General features: G+C 37.5%; 2 protein-coding genes across 2 annotated transcripts; one reads left to right on the top strand and one right to left on the bottom strand.

The window, feature by feature from the left end:
* Nucleotides 1-473: 473 nt before the first annotated feature.
* leg1.1 (liver-enriched gene 1, tandem duplicate 1) lies at nucleotides 474-5,034 on the bottom strand. The gene is made up of 6 exons (XM_061243909.1): nucleotides 4,620-5,034; nucleotides 4,201-4,284; nucleotides 3,760-3,941; nucleotides 3,066-3,184; nucleotides 1,895-2,133; nucleotides 474-723 (listed from the first exon to the last, which is right to left on the bottom strand). Exons 1-6 carry the CDS (start codon nucleotides 4,912-4,914, stop codon nucleotides 557-559), a joined length of 1,086 nt encoding a protein of 361 aa, XP_061099893.1. The 5' UTR covers nucleotides 4,915-5,034; the 3' UTR covers nucleotides 474-556.
* A 5,736-nt stretch (nucleotides 5,035-10,770) lies between these two features.
* Nucleotides 10,771-12,200, top strand: LOC133129087 (trace amine-associated receptor 1-like). Its single transcript, XM_061242912.1, has one exon. It carries the CDS (start codon nucleotides 11,024-11,026, stop codon nucleotides 12,044-12,046), a length of 1,023 nt encoding a protein of 340 aa, XP_061098896.1. The 5' UTR covers nucleotides 10,771-11,023; the 3' UTR covers nucleotides 12,047-12,200.
* The last annotated feature ends 4,121 nt before the right edge of the window (nucleotides 12,201-16,321 follow it).

The raw sequence follows: 16,321 nt of genomic DNA on the forward strand, positions 1-16,321 counted from the left end.
CGTCTACACTGGGGCTTGAACCACCAATCTTCCTGGTCCCAGTTGATCACCTTAGCAACTATGCTATCAGCTGCCATCACAATATAAAATGGTCAGCAAGGATGCTTAGGTGTATACTGGGGCCTGATATAAAACCTGATATAATGTTGGGGTCTGATTAGAGTTGCAAAGGCAACATTTTTCAGGAAACCTTCTGAGCTCTAGATCCGATATAACAGAATGACTCACTAAAACCTGATATAACAGCTTATGTATGCTGGCATCCTGATATAAAACTATTTCATCCTCACCTTGAACCAAAATAGAAATTACTGTAATGGTATGGTATGAATGCAGAGTTGGTTAAAAAAGGTGAGCTTTTTCCAAATTTTAAATGTAGTTCATGTAGCCCTGATCAGCACTTTGGTGGCAATGGCACTTAATGATAATTAAGAATGCAATAGAAATAAGATCACAATATCCACCTATAAAAATGTTGTTTTGTATTTTTTATTAAAGTTTAGTGACCCTTTAGCGACCCTTCATATGGGGTGACACTGAACTATGCTGGAGTGTGCTAACTGGTCCTGGCAAAGCAGCTGCTGGTCATCTCTGCCAGGATGGACAAAAGCCCTGTCACGATGAATTTTTGGTCCAACAGCAGGCTCTGCAGGAGAGCCCGCCCCTTCTGACGAGTCTTCTCTGAACACATGGCAGAACGCCACAGCTGCACCAATCCTCCCCCTTTCAGAGCAGAAAAAAAGACAGTTAAGAAAATGATTATATCCAAATACTATATATTTTCTATTCTCTGCAGATATGATGCACAAATGAATTCATATACTGTATATAGTTGCTTGGCAGATTGCTCACATTTGATATCCAAAATAAATCAATGCAGCTTGCATGTGCCATGCTCATAGTTTAGCAAAAGAAACAGTTTTGGCTAAAGTGCATAGCGCTGGATTCTTTCCATCTCGTGCATGTGCACATTGAGATTTTACAACAACAGAGTCACCTGTGATACGGATGATGTGAGCCAGCCCCCGTGTCAAGTACCCGCATCATCTGTAATTATCTCACAATGCAGAGAATGGTAAGCAGCTGAAACTTGTGTTTGAACCCTGATGGTTCAGGGGTCACGCTATGGCCGAACCCTTTATTCCCAGACGCTTATCTCCTTTTCACATGAATCATTGGCCATTGAGTTAGGGCCTTTCACCCCTCTAAGCTCAGGATGGAGAAGGGCCATTGCACATGCCTACATGTCAAAAGCCATCCTATACCTGAGGGAATTACATGTTCTTTTTGTGTCTGTGAGGTCTGTACTATATTTTCCTTGATATGTCTGCTCAGGTAGGAGCGGATGGTTGGTCAAATTAGCTGGTGAAATTGTATTAATCTGACTAGTAAATTGCTTAAAACATAGAGCAAGTACTACAGCACCACTTTAGCTGATTTATTGGATATAAGACTTGCCTGCCAAATCTTTTCAATATGGATTGTCTAGCCATTTATCCCAAAGCAGTGGATAAAAATAAATCTTAATAATAGTAGGGTGCCTCTGCAGCTGATAATAATAATACTATTCTACATCCTCTTGCAATGTTGATCATATGCCACAAGAGGGAGACTGCAGCCTGCGTTATTTTCTAGTAGTTAGTTTAACCTTGGAAAAGCTTCATTCTGAAGCGCATTGTAATGCTTGATCACATTTGTTATGTACCCCTAATAAAAAGTATGAAATAATACATTATCGAGTATGTTACATGTACAGTAATATTTTAACAGGACTAAGGGAAACAAATATGATGCCATTTTAAGTGCACCACCATTTCAGTTCACTAGAAACAGTTTGAAAAATCAATTTTTCAAAACAAACTGTTTGCTTATTTTAGTCATGTGATATCCTTACTCAGAAATGTGTTCATATCTTCCATCCGTTGGAAGACTTGGAGGGAATGATTTTCCTCCGTACTGAGGTCAGGGATGTTGGGTGGACGGTCTCCCTCCAGAAGGACCCTGCTTGGGAGCGGGGCCATATAAAGCTTGGACATCTCCATGCTGGTCTGTATGTGTGCAGCAGCCACGTACTCTGCAGAGTTAATCCAGTTCTGAGAGAAGCGCCTCTCCAGAGCAGAGTAGTGTTCAAGCCTGCAACACAGGTTAATTTCACAATATTTCAAAAAGTGAATACAATCCGGTATCACATCATTAGAGGAATGGGCTGTGCGTTAAAATAGTGAACTTGATATGCAATTATGTTCTCTAATATTTAAAGAATATGTGGTATATTTCTTGTTAATTCAACTAGGCCACCAGCCAGTTCAGATTTTGCAGACAATGGGCCTCATGCAAGAACATATTTGTATTTTAGACACAAATCATAAGAGGGGCATCTAGAAGAAAAAATATCCAGTACAATAGTAGCAGGGATCTCCATCTAGTGGACAAGTGAGGTGCTACAAGACAATGCACTATTCATTTTTTTTTATTACAAAACTTGGAGATTTCATTTTGTTCATATACTGGTCCAGGGTCCAGACGCTTAAAAGGCCTACTGGGCGCTGATTTAGATTGATCCCTTGTGCTTTAATCATTACTTTCTTCAGTGTATATGCGGCTTGTTGTTGTATGTTACTGGTTTGCACTTCTGGGCTGCTAGTTTTTGTATGTTTGTGTTTAGCACCTCAGGGCTGCTTCCTTTTCTTTAGGTCTATGTAGCATTACAAAAAGAGCATGCATATGTGGAAAAACAGCTGTCATAAAACATCCATAGTTATTTTGATCCAAAGTGCTATTTATTTTGGAACTGAAAAATTCCACTATGCTGAATTGTTTTCTTTTTGATGTTTTCATATCCAGCTAGTCGTCTTTGCAAGCGCCAAATCAATCACCACTAACAAGCAAGAGCTAGGTGATTCCAGATGACATTCTGAGACACTGATACACAGACCTTGAGGTTGAGGTATGCCGCTTGCATACTCTGTAGGCCTACAGATGGGGGCACCACTGACTTTGGATAAAAGCATCTGCCAAATAAAATGTAATGAAATGTAACAATAACACCTGATTAAAATACTCACCGTGAATTACATTTGGATAACGGAAGCAATGAACTGAGATGGGCAGTCCACATGTCTCCTAGTATTTCATCCTTTTTTTCCGAGTCCGGAATATCAGATGTGCTGAGGTTTTTCAGGGCCTCAATTGGAACAGAAACACACAACACAATTAGCACAGAAACAATTAACACACTGCACAGGCCTTTTACCCTTTTTTCTCATAACATTTGAATAAAATAGTTTGTCACAAACATGCCTTGATATGTTTTATAGCATATTCTAGGAAACCCATGAGAAAAGCATGTTTGATTTTCACCATTTGATTTTGTTTCAGCCCTTCTTTACAGTATATTACATGAATGGAATTTGGCAGACGCTCTTATCCAGAGCGACGTACAGTTGATTAGACTAAGCAGGAGACAATCCTCCCCTGGAGCAACGCAGGGTTAAGGGCCTTGCTCAAGGGCCCAACGGCTGTGCAGATCTTATTGTGGTTACACCGGGATTAGGACCACCGACCTTGCAGATCTTTTATTATTGTAATGTGAGTCATTTCGTTTAATGCTTAAATATTTGCTCCTTTGATAATGATTATGAGCTTTATCTGGGTTACAGGTAATTGGCTACTTCCAGTTTCATATCCCATTCGGTTGGTTGGGCAGTCTGTAATTCCAAAGGTCGCAGTTGCTGTGGCCAAAGTAAACTGTGTGCATACCAGAAAGAAGGTAACCCATTTGGCCATCGTTTCTGGATGCTGTGAAGAACAGTTTGTATAGGAGGTGCAGTAGTCCTCGGTCATTTCATTTGGTGCCAGAATCTGGATCTTGAGGCCTTGAGCAACAATACCAGTCTCCACGGCAGCCAGGAATGGAATCACTGACAGGTAGTAATTAACACCTACCCAAGGAAAAATAATGGACACAACCATATCAGCATTAACTAAATATTGCGAATGCTATACCTCTACACACAAGTGGTGGGCAGCCTTGTCTTGTAAGCGGGATAGCGACTACTGTATTAAAATGCTAATGCTAATGTCTGTTCAACTGCTGGTGAGAGATGTTTTTTAATCTAAGTTTTTTTTTTCATTTACATAAGTGACTTATTCATCAATGATCAAATCACTTGTAGTTTTAAATAGCTTTATAGTGCTTACATGCCCACCAGCTCTGGGGTGAAATGCACATAGGATCCGTTTCTTTCCCACATGAAGTAGCACCTGTAGGGTCAACCAATCTGCCTGGGAAAATAAGAACATTAATTTATTGTGTCTCTCAGAAATTCTAGTATCATTGCACTATTTTATCTATTATCCATTATTATCCAAATACTACTTTGCTCCAATAATGCCGGCTCATGCCGTCTTGGAAGACAGGTGGGACATATCAAAAAAACTAACTGATTAATAACCCTGATTCACATTTTGTTACATGAAGGTACTCATGTAACTCATGGTGACTCTGTAAAGTAGCAGTGTTGCGCTTTTTCCTTACTTTTTCAAAAGTTACATGAAGGTACGACATTTCAAATACCGTTCAGTACTGTTTTAGTGACATAATATTCAACTCAAGTCACCTGACTTCAGTTTCCATCCCAGCTGTAGAGGGAAGCCCCACATGGCGTTTCCAGTCGTACCTGGTCCCATAGAGGTCATATACATCTCTGTGGCACTTATCAGTAACCTGTACATACTCATTCTCTCCAGATAGTTCCAGGGATTGATGGTAACTGCACCATCAGCAGAGGGCAGTTCGGAGGTGAGTCCTGGTGCCTTGTCCCACAAAATGGGGTATCCATTTTCTGTGATATCTATTGCATTGGTATACAGAGAGTGCAGAAACAGTACTGTGACAGTCACCAAGGGATTCATGTTGGCCAGTTGGCTTCAGAATGCAAACCTTTTCTGATGGCAAGATGCTTTTATAGTGCAGTTATTAGAGGCCAGTGGCCAATAAATTTAGCTTTTTCAACACACTGCTTAAACTTCACTACTCTGCAGTTAACAGACTTGAAAATAAATGTTAATCCAGGCAAACTAAGGCCAATGTAATGTTGGCATTTCCATTAAATATTGACAACAGCATCTGATACCTGCCAATAAATTCAAGGCCTTGTGCAACAACACTCTCTCTCTTGTTTTCTAACACACATAGGAGACTCATTAGAGTCATAAACAGGGCCTATCCATGACAGTTCCACCATGTATGCAGAGTGGAATGTGGGACAAAATGGAAAGGGATCTGTTATGATACACCAATGCACTGTAACAGAACACACACAACCATCCATCCATCCATTTTCTTAAACCACTTATTCTTGGGCAGGGTCACAGGGAATGTGCCTGTTCAAGCATGCATTGGGCGAAAAAGCAGGAATACACCTTGGACAGGTCCATCATTCCCTCACACATTCGTACATACTGTACTTGCAATTTAGAGTCTCCTATTAGCCTGCTGTCTGTCTTTGTTCCTAGCAGAAGCCCACGCAGACAAGTGGAGAATATACAAATTCCACACAGAAAGGCGTCAAGATTTCAACTTGCTGCTTTCTTGCTGGAAGTTGACACTGCACCACCATGCCCCCCACACATTGAATATAAAACCTATGTAATATCCATATGAAAATGGAATTGTAAGTAGTCAGAATGTGTCTCAGCAAGAATGGGTTTCATAGTCCCATGCCTGAATGTAGTGTTACACTGCTTCTGTAGCTACAGACTTGCTTTGTACCTGGAGGTGTTTTGAAATGACTGAAAAAAACATTTATTTTCAGGATATGAATTCTGGGACAGCTATTTCGCTATTTAGAAATTATATTTAGACACCTAAAGAGATGGGCAGAGGAGACACGGGAAATGATGAGAAGGAAGTACAAGCTGTGTTCATTGTGTTGACGCATCTTTCTCTGTCCAAGCAGATAGCTCAGACTTTTCCCCAAAGCCCTAAAAAATATTTGCTCCACTAGCTGCGTTTAACTACAAATTAAAGATCATTCATCAATGTCATGGCTTGAGAAAAGTAGTGTGTTTTGGGTCCAGAATTTGGCAGAGTACATACAATATAAAAACATTCATCCACTGTAGCTTTCTCTGGAATGGTGATTCACTGTCTCCAGTTAAAATCCATTTACCCCCTACATAAAATGTTTAAGAGAAATTTAATGACCCAATAAATTTATGTTCCAATGAAAAGTACTAACAGAACTTTATATATTGCGTTCCTTCATTTGATTGAAATGGTGAAAACTGTATTAATATGCTAAACCACCATGCAGTAATGCAGTGCATTCAATTAAATAATTAAAACTGTTAAACTTTTGTTAATATTAGTTGGAAAATGCTAAGCAGATATCCGGAACTGATGTATTTCCAATAAAATGTCAGACCAGGAGAATGCTGACATGAGTCTGTGCAGAACAAAATACCTGGGACAGAGTAGCATAGCCATACAGAATTGATATATACACATGTGATTTTTGTGCACATTTTTAATGATATACTGTAAGGTACATTTGAAAATACTTTGCAACATCAAAGAGGTTATAGGTCTGTAGGCCATTTACTGAGCATGCAGTATTCATAATAAAATATTTTTCTGCCATTTCCAAAATGATGCAACAGGCACATACAGATTCTGTTAGGCACATGAGAGAATGATTTGATGTTAAGAGCCTTAGGGGATAATTATATTTGTATGTCTAATGTAAGACCATTAAAATGTGTTTACTGATCTTATGCAATACTTGGGTGTGGACATACAAGAGCTTGAGGCTAGCACATCATGAGGTGTTAGAGGTTAATGAGTCCCAAGTTGTTCAAGGTGATCAGAACTGAGCTTGTTACCGACACTCACTTAGGGGCCTACAGTGAAATATTAGTAATGAATTATAAATAGGTATTGGGGCATAGTTACATCATATGAGGTTATTAACTTCTGAATAATTATTTACCTTTGTGAGGTAAAATAATAGTTCCAAATCAAAGAGTAGGTGCATTGAAAACTAGGCCTAAATGACCAACAACTCATTTACTCAATTACTGAAACATGAAAAGAGAAAATCCAGTATTAATAATATTTGACCCAGTAGTAAAAAATGTGTGATACTACAGCGCAGTCCGTATATATATATATATATATATCAGTGGAGGCTGGTGACTTCCAGAATTGAGGAGGCCATTTTTTTCTGCTTGCTCACTTCACTCGCGATGGAATGTTCCCTGTTCTCTTATCTGTCTTTGTGCTGGCCAAAGGCATACTATTTGGAGTGTAAGCTACAGTCAGAAAGTTCTGGCTGATGAAATTCATTGTGCAGAGCTTAGCCTTGTGCCTTCCTGAAGAAATGACATTGCTGTAAGTCTATGAGCCTGCCTGATAATTAAGCTGAGAAATGACATTTGGATGTAATATAAATGCCAAGTGAACATGTGTAAAAGGCAGGAATTTTAATTATGTAGTTAAAAACAATTTTGTTTAGCTTACATTTTTCATTCTTCTACAGCTTCAACATGTAATCACCAATTTAATCAAGTTTAGCATATAAAAAAGATAAGATAACACTTTCTTTATCATATGTAGTTTTATTCAATATATTTAATATAAAATATGTAAAAATATGGTTCCAGTTGGCTTTATCTAACGTTAACGTTATCCACTAGAGGACAGCACTCTATTCGTATTTAGAGTGAATTTCCTCACAGAGCAACAATTCAGTAATTTGATAGGACACTCGTAGCCACTATGGCGAGTGTTTGTTTGACTGAAGTGACTAGCGAATTCTCAAAATGGCTTCTGTGTTGAATAGGAAAGGAAAGGATAGTTGATTCCAAATGAACCAGTAGCATGTGATTGGACGAACAAAATGTCAATCTTTCAGCCCTGGACACAATGCATGGTGAGGCCAGGCCTCCGTTGCCCACCCATTTTCAGTGATCTGGCCAATCACATATTGGCATGAAAAAAAATGCATTACATTGACTTCTATGAAAAGCTAATTTCCTAGGGGAGGCCTGGCCTCCCTTAATACAAACTGATAGGGAAATCTGGCCTGTTGCTTTACAATTGCAATATTGGGTTTTAGCCATGGGAAAATTTAGATTTATGAACAAAACTAAAATAATATGAATATAAAAAATAAAAAATATGTTTTTTGTTAAAATAAATAAATAAAATAAATATATTTATTGTTTTTTTTAAATCTCTCCCTTCTCTCAAATTATTGGGGAGGCCAGGCCTCCTCCACCTCTATGGAGGAGCCTCCACTGATATATATATATATATTGGATGGTTGGTATAATTTCACTTTTTTGGCTCTGCAGTCTAGCACATTGGATTTGAAATGAAACAATAAATGTGATGTTAAGACATGTTGCAGACAGTCCCATTTAATTTGAGGGTACTTACATCCATATTGGGTGATGCATGTTGGAATCACATAATTTTTCATACAGTCCCCCCCATTTTAGGGGACCAAAAGTAACTGGACAGTTGCCTTCTCAGCTGCTTCTGAATACTTGAGTGTATTTGCTTCCTTAGTGCAGGTAGAAGAAAGCTTTCAGTACCTAGTATTGATTCTAGGCTTTTGATTGCCTTTGGAGTCTGTTATTGGCAGTTGTTAATGTGAGGCCCAGAGTAGTGCTAATGACAGTCAATTAAGCTATTATGAGGCTGAGAAATAAGGAAAAGCAGTCAGACACATAGGCTAAACAATAGGCTTTCCAAAATGAACTGTTTATAAATGAACTGTTTAATTTCCAAAAAGCAATTATTCAAACTGTCCGAATACATATGGACTGCACTGTGCCAATTGAAGTGGTAAGTGTGCATTAGCATCGAACCATCACTCAGTTGCATAAGCAGACAAACGCAAATATACTTTGTAGCACAATCAATAGAGGGGTATCAACCTCTAGATCACTTGATATGAGTTCAGTTAAAAGGTCACTCAGTTTAATGTTTACCATCTAGTATAATCTGGGATCGCAGAGTACTCTGATTTCTCTGAATTCATATTGACATGCTCTTCCAAAAGTAATCTATTTCGTAATTATATCAGCATTTACAGTAAAAACCAAAGTTGAAGATAAGTGCGGATGAAAATATAGAACAACTTAAAAATAATTAATAAAGTTGAAGTGCATTTAGTTTTTGCCAACAAATGTACCTAATGTGTACATTTGTGTCATTAATATGCAATCAGAAATATTGGTAACACTTTATAATTATGATCCCTTAAGTAATTTGTAAGCTATTAGCTAATGAGGTATAACCATTAACAGATTTAAATATGTTTCTAAATGATTAATAAATGTTTTGATGTTATATAGTTAATATTTTATAAATTATGTATAAACCATGAACATTCATTAACAAATTATATGTAAATTTTTAGTAAACAATGAGTTACTATGTAAATGAAACAATTGTAGATTACTCTCACCATTATTTATGAGGGTCTATTTATTAATTTTAAATTCTTGTGCTCACGAGAAAAGTATGTGAACTTTATGACCTAGTTCAGTTAGTACGACAATGCATTAAATTACATAAAATAACCTGTCATGTAATTTTTTAAAGTAATTATATATTTAAATACTATGTCCACATTAGTTATGTAGCCTATAGGCTATTAGGCCTCATTTACAGTCTAACACATTTAGGGCTATTACAGACAGCTATTGTGGTACTGTTGTCAGCTGTAGCCTAACGACTGTAAACATGCACACAAAACAGGGCAATTGATACAATTGGGTGGAGAGAACATATTTGATAACTAAATTCCATAGTTCCACTGGCTTTGAAATAACCAATTAAAATGTATTAAATGAATTCAAATGAATAAGATTTTAATGGATTCAAATTAGGCTATATCAAAGCAATTATAGAAACTAACACATTAATACAACTGTGCATAGGCTATCACCCTTTTCATGAACACATTGGCTTCTGTGAGCAAGTGATTATGGGGGTCTGGTTAAGGGGGTCCGGCACGAATATTCTAATCGAAGACAGCAAATGATCTACCAATGGTAGTTCAATTGGGTTATGTTTTATTTGTATATCGCTTTTTACTGAGTTACTGTCACAAGGATGCTTTGCAGTGAAAAAACAGACCTGAGCCCCCTAAATAGAAAACAAATTGCAGTGGGAAAATTCATTTAATTCATGTTAACTCACGTTGATATTGCCGAAAGCTTAATTAATCTTTTTACAGTTAAACAAATCTAATACTTAATACTGAATAAATAATTTACAATCAATGTTCATACTGTAACATAAAGTTGAGTTAGTTTATCACATTTTAGATTCTTCACAAAATTCACCAACAGGTTACTACACATTATTTAATGCTGAAGATATAGTTAATAAATAATGATGATATATCAGTTGGTATACAGATTGGTTGAGAATTTTGAATAATATTTGAGCGTTTTATGTATTCTTAAAATCATTTACGGTATTTTACAGAACATGATCATAGAACGCAGAATCTATGCAGAAGTGTATTTTTATTGGCTAGTATAAAAGGTCTGGTTTGGCTACACCCACTATCTTGTTTCAGTATGTCATGAGTACATATATCAGTGCACATTTCATGCTTGTTGGACATAACTCGCAAGACAGTGACAGAGGTAAAGTCTTTAAAAACTTAAAAGTATAGAATATGGAGATATAGTTAACTGACAATATAACTGATGTCCAATATAACAGTACTGTAAACGGTACTGTATTTTCTGCAACAAATACATTGCATTTAGGTTTTTCTTTTGTCTTTTCAATTTCATAATCATACAACCTATTGTTTACATTTAAAAACAAAACAACAACTGTTTATGCATCACAATGTCTATAGTTGTTTCTGGAATAACACCCTCTATAGGAAATATTACCTTAAGGAATAACAGAATTTTGGATTCTCTCATTTCCATTTTCTGTTGTAGGTCAAGAGGTTTCCAGCTTTAAGGATTAGCAAGGAGATTGAACATGAATGTCAGTCAGACTGGGAAAACACAACATTCCCATTTCTGTTATGTGACTGAAAATCGTTCTTGCCCCAAGCTAATTTATCCAGAAGTAACACGGATTACACTGTACATTTTTTTTGTGTCCATCATCTTTCTCACTGTATGCGGAAACCTTCTTGTCATCATCTCTATTGCTCACTTCAAAAAGCTACATACGCCAACCAACTACCTCATCCTCTCTTTGGCTGTGGTTGATTTTCTACTGGGAGTAGTCATCATGCCTCCTAGCATGGTGCGTACAATTGAAACATGCTGGTATTTTGGAGATGTGTTCTGTAAAATCCATTCAAGTACTGATGTCATGCTGTGCACTGCATCCATTTTAAATCTTTCTTTCATTTCCATTGATCGATATTATGCTGTTTGTCAGCCCCTGCACTACCAGACCAAGATCACCACATATACCACAGTGATCATGATAACAGTCAGCTGGAGTGTTTCTGCCTGTGTTGGGTTTGGAATGGTATTTCTGGAACTGAACATTTTGGGCATTGAAGATTTTTATTATAATAATGTTGCTTGTATAGGAGGCTGTATTCTATTCCAGACTCAGGCGTCAAGTTCAATGTCTTCCATCCTTTCTTTTTACATCCCTGGGTTCATTATGCTGGTCATATATCAGAAAATCTTCCATGTTGCACAGAAGCAAGCCCGTTCTATTCACAGCATTGCCTGTAACAATATACACTCTGAAAACAGCAAAATGGAGCGAAAGGCTACAAAGACCCTGGCCATTGTTATGGGGGTTTTCCTGTCATGCTGGTTACCTTTTTTTGTGTGTAACATAATCGATCCAGTCATTAATTATTCTGTTCCACCTCTTTTATTTGACACATTTGTCTGGATTGGCTATTTCAATTCAACATTTAATCCTATTGTTTATGCTTTCTTTTACAGGTGGTTTCGGAAAGCATTCAAAATTATACTTTTTGGTAAAATATTTCAAGCCCAATCCTCAAGAATGATATTATCCACAGACTGAATCCTGATGGTTATTAATTCATCTTGAGCATTTATTTATCTATTTTCTCTTTTGTATCACCAAGTTTAATTAGTATTCTCACATTAGTGTAAATAGACATATCATCTGTACTTACAATGTTCCTACATACACTCATTGAGCACTTTATTAGGTATTTATTAGACTTACTCTTTAAATGTATTAAGTCCTCTGCTGTAGCCTATCCACTGATACATTATGTGTTCTGAGATGCTACTATTCAGCGGAAGAATACATTTACCATAAAACATAGCTCCATTAAAAAATAAATTCATTTAAAGTTTGTCTTGTCTTGTCTTTCTTTTGTGAAATTTAGAAAGATAAATGGGGAAACTGTATAAAAGCATTGTGGAACTTGCGTTCTCTCATGGATATTGGCACAGTTAGATGCTTTGTGTCATGCCTAACCACCTTGCCAATATCCACGATATACCATGGGTTCTCGTTCCATAATGCTAAAATAATTTGTTAGGCATCCCATTGCATGGCCAGAATTCCAAAGACATCACTACATCACCATGACCAGGGGCACCATATATACAACATATTACTGCTTGCAGTGTGTACTGAGCAATTATTTTGAAATCCTCTTTGTAAAATTCACTGCAAACAGCATTAAATGCTTGCCATGAACTGTAATGTGCTGTCTGGCTGGTTATGGTAGGTGTGATGCCATGAGTACGGCAGCATTATGTAGGCTTTGTGGTATACGTTTCATGTACACTTACTGATACTGATCTGATACTGATACTGAAATTTGCTATGTGACTATATTAGCTAATACAGTAGCCCATAAAGCCATGTCATTCCAACAGGTATACAAGTGTTTCGAAGCACTATTCCAGAGCACTGCTGCCCCCATATTCTCTACATGCATGCATTGCTCAGCGAAGCAAGTAACAATTTTTCATTGGTCAAAGCAAAATGTATCATAAGCACAGAATGCCATTCAACCATTGGGTTTTATTGTTCTTAATGCTGGTGTATCTGTATGTTTTGCATCTTTATTATTATTTCAAAAAAATCCCTCCAAATGATTATAGTTGATAATAGAGTGCACAAACCATTCATGTAAAAGGTATTGTCTGCTATTTTAGAAGTAAAAACAGTTTGCACAGCACATTGGAACTCCCACGGTGCCCCATTATGGCAAATAACACATTTGTTTTCCAACACATCTTCATATTAGAACCCAACAGGTTCAATTTGATTAGCCACCCAGGTGAGGTGTTGTTTAGTCAATCTTACATGTGCGTAAATGAAAGGATCATGGGGCCCTGCTGGTACCAGGTTAGGCTGTTAATGATGGTCTAACTCTCATAGGCATCCTGCTAATTAAAGGTGTCAGAACACACAATCAGGCTAAATGATGTAATCTCTTTCCCACCTGTATCTGTATGCCCTGATGGAGAGTGGTTATTGGAAAACCTCAGAGACCTCCCAAAAGTTAGATCCATATCAGAAGTTCAGTTTTAAATCTTTTAAGTTTGATTCATGCACTATTCGCATAATAATGACTGGTAATAATTATGAATGAGAGGAATAAATTATCAATATTTCTTTACATTTATTTATATTGTATATTTTATACATGACATTTTTTTAAAATCTAAATATGGATGCATAAATGATCATAGCTGGCTAGCAGTGGCGGCTGATGGCCATTTAACTGGGTGGGACACCATACACACACCAGTACTCACCTCCAACCTCTATAATTACGAAGGAGAGACAAAATAATGGCAATATTATATATAAAAAAATACATTCATTTTAACACAATGAACCGTACAGGGTTAATAAAATAATGAACAATAAGAAAATAGTAAAAATGTTGTCCCCCATCCCCATGCACTGTCACCCTGCACTGTTGGAGCACAGTGTACCCAGGTGCCCCAGCTGTACTAGTTGTGCTCCTGCACGGCTCACAGTCTCTGCTTGCTTATGACATGAGTCAAACCTATACTGCAGTATAACCCTCAAGACTGTAATTTAAATTATGTGTACTTGGAGTCTGTGGTGTTCATACATCATCAGTTCATCGAAAAACACTATGGTGAAAAAACATTACTTGCATGGTGCTAAAACACAAATGTGTTAATAACTCTTCATGAGGTTTTCAAGCCACTCACACATGAGAAGAACCAAACCCATCTCTTTTGCACAAATACAACAATGCAAAATCCCCATGTTTCAACAGTCCCCGTGTTAGTTTGTGCCCCAGTATCCCCTAATAAATGGCACATTTTTGTTGTATTAATTATATGGGGAGGCCTACAGATCTGTGTACTTTCTGGCCAATCGTTTGCTGTTTCAGAAACAGAAATAAAAAACAAGAAATTAATGGTTATTTGATATTCATTTTATAAACAGAAATTGAAAAATGAAATTATTGCAGGGTTTTACTGTAGGGAAAAATGCAACTATGCCTTATGGGGATATTCACTCTACATTTACACTAGGCTGCTGAAGCACATTATGCTGAATCAGATTTACTTGCTTGCAGTTGCACAAATTAATAAGACATTTGAATGGTTATGTTCGTGTGGGGGGCCTGTAGTGTAGAGGTTATGGTACATGTCCGGGACCCGCAAGGTTGGTGGTGTGAATCCCGGTGTAGCCACAATAAGATCCGCACAGCCATTGGGCCCTTGAGTGTCTCCTGCTTAATCTAATCAAGTGTACGTCGCCCTGGATAAGAGCGTCTGCCAAATGCCATTAATGTAAATGTTTTGTTTGGAAGAAGCCCCTCAGAGGATGAAAAATAACAAATCTCCTGAATAGGACAGCATACCTAAAATGCTTTAATTAAAATTCAGGGCTGAATTGGGCCCCTACCTTCTTTATAAGCAGTAAAGCTTGGTTAATTTAATCATGACTCAAATTTTGCCTTAATATCTGTATTTCAAAATAGACAGACTATACACTATTAAGACTCCTTTCCCCAATGGAGAGCACAGGGATACCTTTGCTGACATTTTTGAGCAAAATGGCTTCCGTACATTCCAAGATTTAAAATCACAATACGACTTACCTGGTACGTAATTTTACTTTTACCTATATTTGGGTCTGGCAATTAAACCCTAGCACTTGAAACCATACGTAATTTGCACTTTTCTGTACGTCGCTCTGGATAAGAGCATCTGCCAAATGACTATAATGTAATGTAATGGAAAAAGCGTATGGAGTCCCCTGGGGAATTGAGCTTCCTACACATGCAATACATAGATACTGGATAAGAGAAATGTAATGAGTGGTTTAATTGCAGCCCTTTAGAGATTTGTCCTTAGAGCCTCTTACAAACCCCTTGCAATCCAATCAATTTGGGATAAAGATCTATCCACTAGTAATGATGGAATTCCTTGGGATACCATTTGGAGTAATCTATAATGTATATCTAAAAATCCTGACCAATTCCATCCAGAATTGATTTATCTCTACCTCAGAAATGTGTATGGTTGGCTGGCCTCATGCCTAGGGATGCGTACCGAGAGCCGGTATTTTTTGGTACCGGTTCCTAATTGGTCGGTACCAGAGTACCACTAAAGATTCTGGACAAATGATACTGTTTTCGGTGTTTTTTAAGAGTCTACCTAACCGTCGCATAATTATGACACTGCCGCCGTCGACAGGTTATGACGCAGCGCCCCGTTGTTTTCTCTAGTAGTCAATATGTCGGCCGTAAGTTCTAAGCGCTCCAAGCTCATCAAACTCAATGAATCCTTGGCTCAATGCAATATATGCAAGAAAGTAGTTGCGTCAAAGGGGGTAACACCAGCAACATCATGAAACACTTGCAGAGTGTGGCGTGTTTGACTGCTTAAACAACGCGTCTAAAGTTAGCAACCCGGCAGACGCTGACAACAGGTTTTTTATTTATTTAATCTATTCTGAGAAGCATTTGTCATTTTAAGTTAAGCTTCTGTTCTGTTGAAGCATTATCACATTGACAGTTTCCTTTAAGGCTGTATGGAGCTGCCTGCTCGTTTTTTTTACATACCTCGCACTGCACATGTTGACTTGCTAAGGGCTTAAAAGGCAGGTGCTGTAAGTTGTTTAATGATGTTGCTGGTGTTGCCCCCCTTGTGGTAATAAAAAATGATTTAATCATTTACCATCTTGTAACGTCTTTATTTTATACACTAAATTACACACTGTGGTACCGATAAGAGTATTGATAAATACCGGCACCGATAAGGAGTATCGGTATTGGTATCGGTATCAATAAAATCCTAACGATACACATCCCTACTCATG

Source organism: Conger conger, chromosome 5 (assembly GCF_963514075.1).
Source record: "Conger conger chromosome 5, fConCon1.1, whole genome shotgun sequence".
NCBI lineage: Eukaryota > Metazoa > Chordata > Actinopteri > Anguilliformes > Congridae > Conger > Conger conger.